This window comes from Emiliania huxleyi, assembly GCF_000372725.1.
Source record: "Emiliania huxleyi CCMP1516 unplaced genomic scaffold EMIHUscaffold_751, whole genome shotgun sequence".
NCBI classification, from domain to species: Eukaryota; Haptophyta; order Isochrysidales; family Noelaerhabdaceae; genus Emiliania; species Emiliania huxleyi.
The window spans coordinates 18,599-20,089 of NW_005196372.1; the positions used below are offsets into that span (position 1 = coordinate 18,599).

Here is a 1,491-nt window from a genome sequence, read left to right on the forward strand (position 1 = left end):
CTACTGGCCCGCCATCGGGACGGTCAAGTCGCGGCTAGTTCCGGAGGAGGTACGGGCTACCGTGTACAACCTCTTCCGCGTCCCGCTCAACGGCGTGGTGGTCACGGTGCTGCTCAACAACATGGACTCCGTCACGGCCTTCTTCTTCTGCTCGCTCATGCTGCTCGCCGCCTTCCTCGCCTCGCTGGCGCGCACCGGCCACGGCCCTCCCACCGGCCGCCGCAGCCGTGGCCCGACTGCAGCGGGGATCGCGCGCCCCCAATCAGGTGCTCATGGTCGTGAGCCCGGCCAGCGCGTCGAACGCGCCCCGCCGCTCGAGCACAGACGAGCTGGAGCCGATGCGCAAGGACAGCTCGTCGGAAAAATTGAAAGGCGAGAGCCCAGAGTCCCCTTAGGGAGCGTTGGAAGTGCTGTGTGTGGCTCTCCAGAGGGCAAGGGCACAAGTGCGCTGGGAAAATTCTTTTTCGCCACGCAGTGTAGTTCAGTGTGTCGGAGATCTCGCCCCACGCGGACACCACGGACGACGGTGACCTCATGTCGACTGAGTCGCCGACGAAGCGTCGCCGCAACGGCGGTGAAGTTCGGGTCGTTCAGGTAATTGGTGGCTCCGAGGTCCACATCGGCCACGGCCTGCTCCGCAAGGTGCCAGAGATGGCGCTGGCGGCAGGCATCAAGGCATCCCGATTCGTCATCGTGTCGGACGAGACGGTCTTCGGCCTTTACGGGCAGACACTGGTGGACGCGTTCGTGGCGGCCGGCCACACGCCGCTCACCTTCCAGGTCAAGCCGGGAGAGAACTCCAAGTGCGCCGCCGCCGCTCGCGCCGCTGCCGTGTCCTCCGTGTGGCTGTGCGCATGCTCTCACACTGGCCACCCGCAACCCTGCGGCAGGTGTCGCATGTACAAGCAGCAGATCGAGGACCATATGCTCGAGCACCGCTGCCAGCGAGACACGTGCATGGTCGCCCTCGGAGGCGCGATGGCCGCCAGCTCCGCCCAAGCCTCACCTGCTCCGGCCACCACCTCGCACTCTCGCACCGGCCCTTGCGCCGCCGCCAGCCTCTCCGCCCCCCCGCCTCGCCCCGTCGCTTCGGGGACCTGACTAGGTACGCTCCCCGAAGCTCCTCGGAACCTTCTCGGAAGCTTCCTGTAGGCGGAGTGGTCGGCGACCTGACTGGGTATGTCGCGGCGACGTACATGCGCGGCGTGCCGGTGGTGCAGGTGCCGACCTCGATGATGGCGATGCTCGACTCGTCCGTCGGCGGCAAGACGGCCATCAACGTGCCGAGCGGCAAGAACTTGGTGGGCGCCTTCCACCAGCCAAGGCGCGTGACCCGTCACTGTCGAGCTGTCGAGGGACACGACCACGACACTCCTCGACAGACGCCGCGTGCACGACACGTCCTCGACACGTCCTCGACACGTGCACGACACGTCCTCGACACACGCCGCGTCCACGACGCGTCCCGCAGGCGCGTCGTCATCGACCTGG

General features: G+C 67.0%; 1 protein-coding gene across 1 annotated transcript; it reads left to right on the forward strand.

Annotated features, from left to right (window-relative positions):
• Window positions 1-534: 534 nt before the first annotated feature.
• On the forward strand, window positions 535-1,173 carry EMIHUDRAFT_249205 (hypothetical protein; the record flags this gene model as incomplete). The annotated part of the gene is made up of 3 exons (XM_005760464.1): window positions 535-803; window positions 891-960; window positions 1,153-1,173. 3 exons carry the CDS (start codon window positions 535-537, stop codon window positions 1,171-1,173), a joined length of 360 nt encoding a protein of 119 aa, XP_005760521.1.
• Window positions 1,174-1,491: the final 318 nt, after the last annotated feature.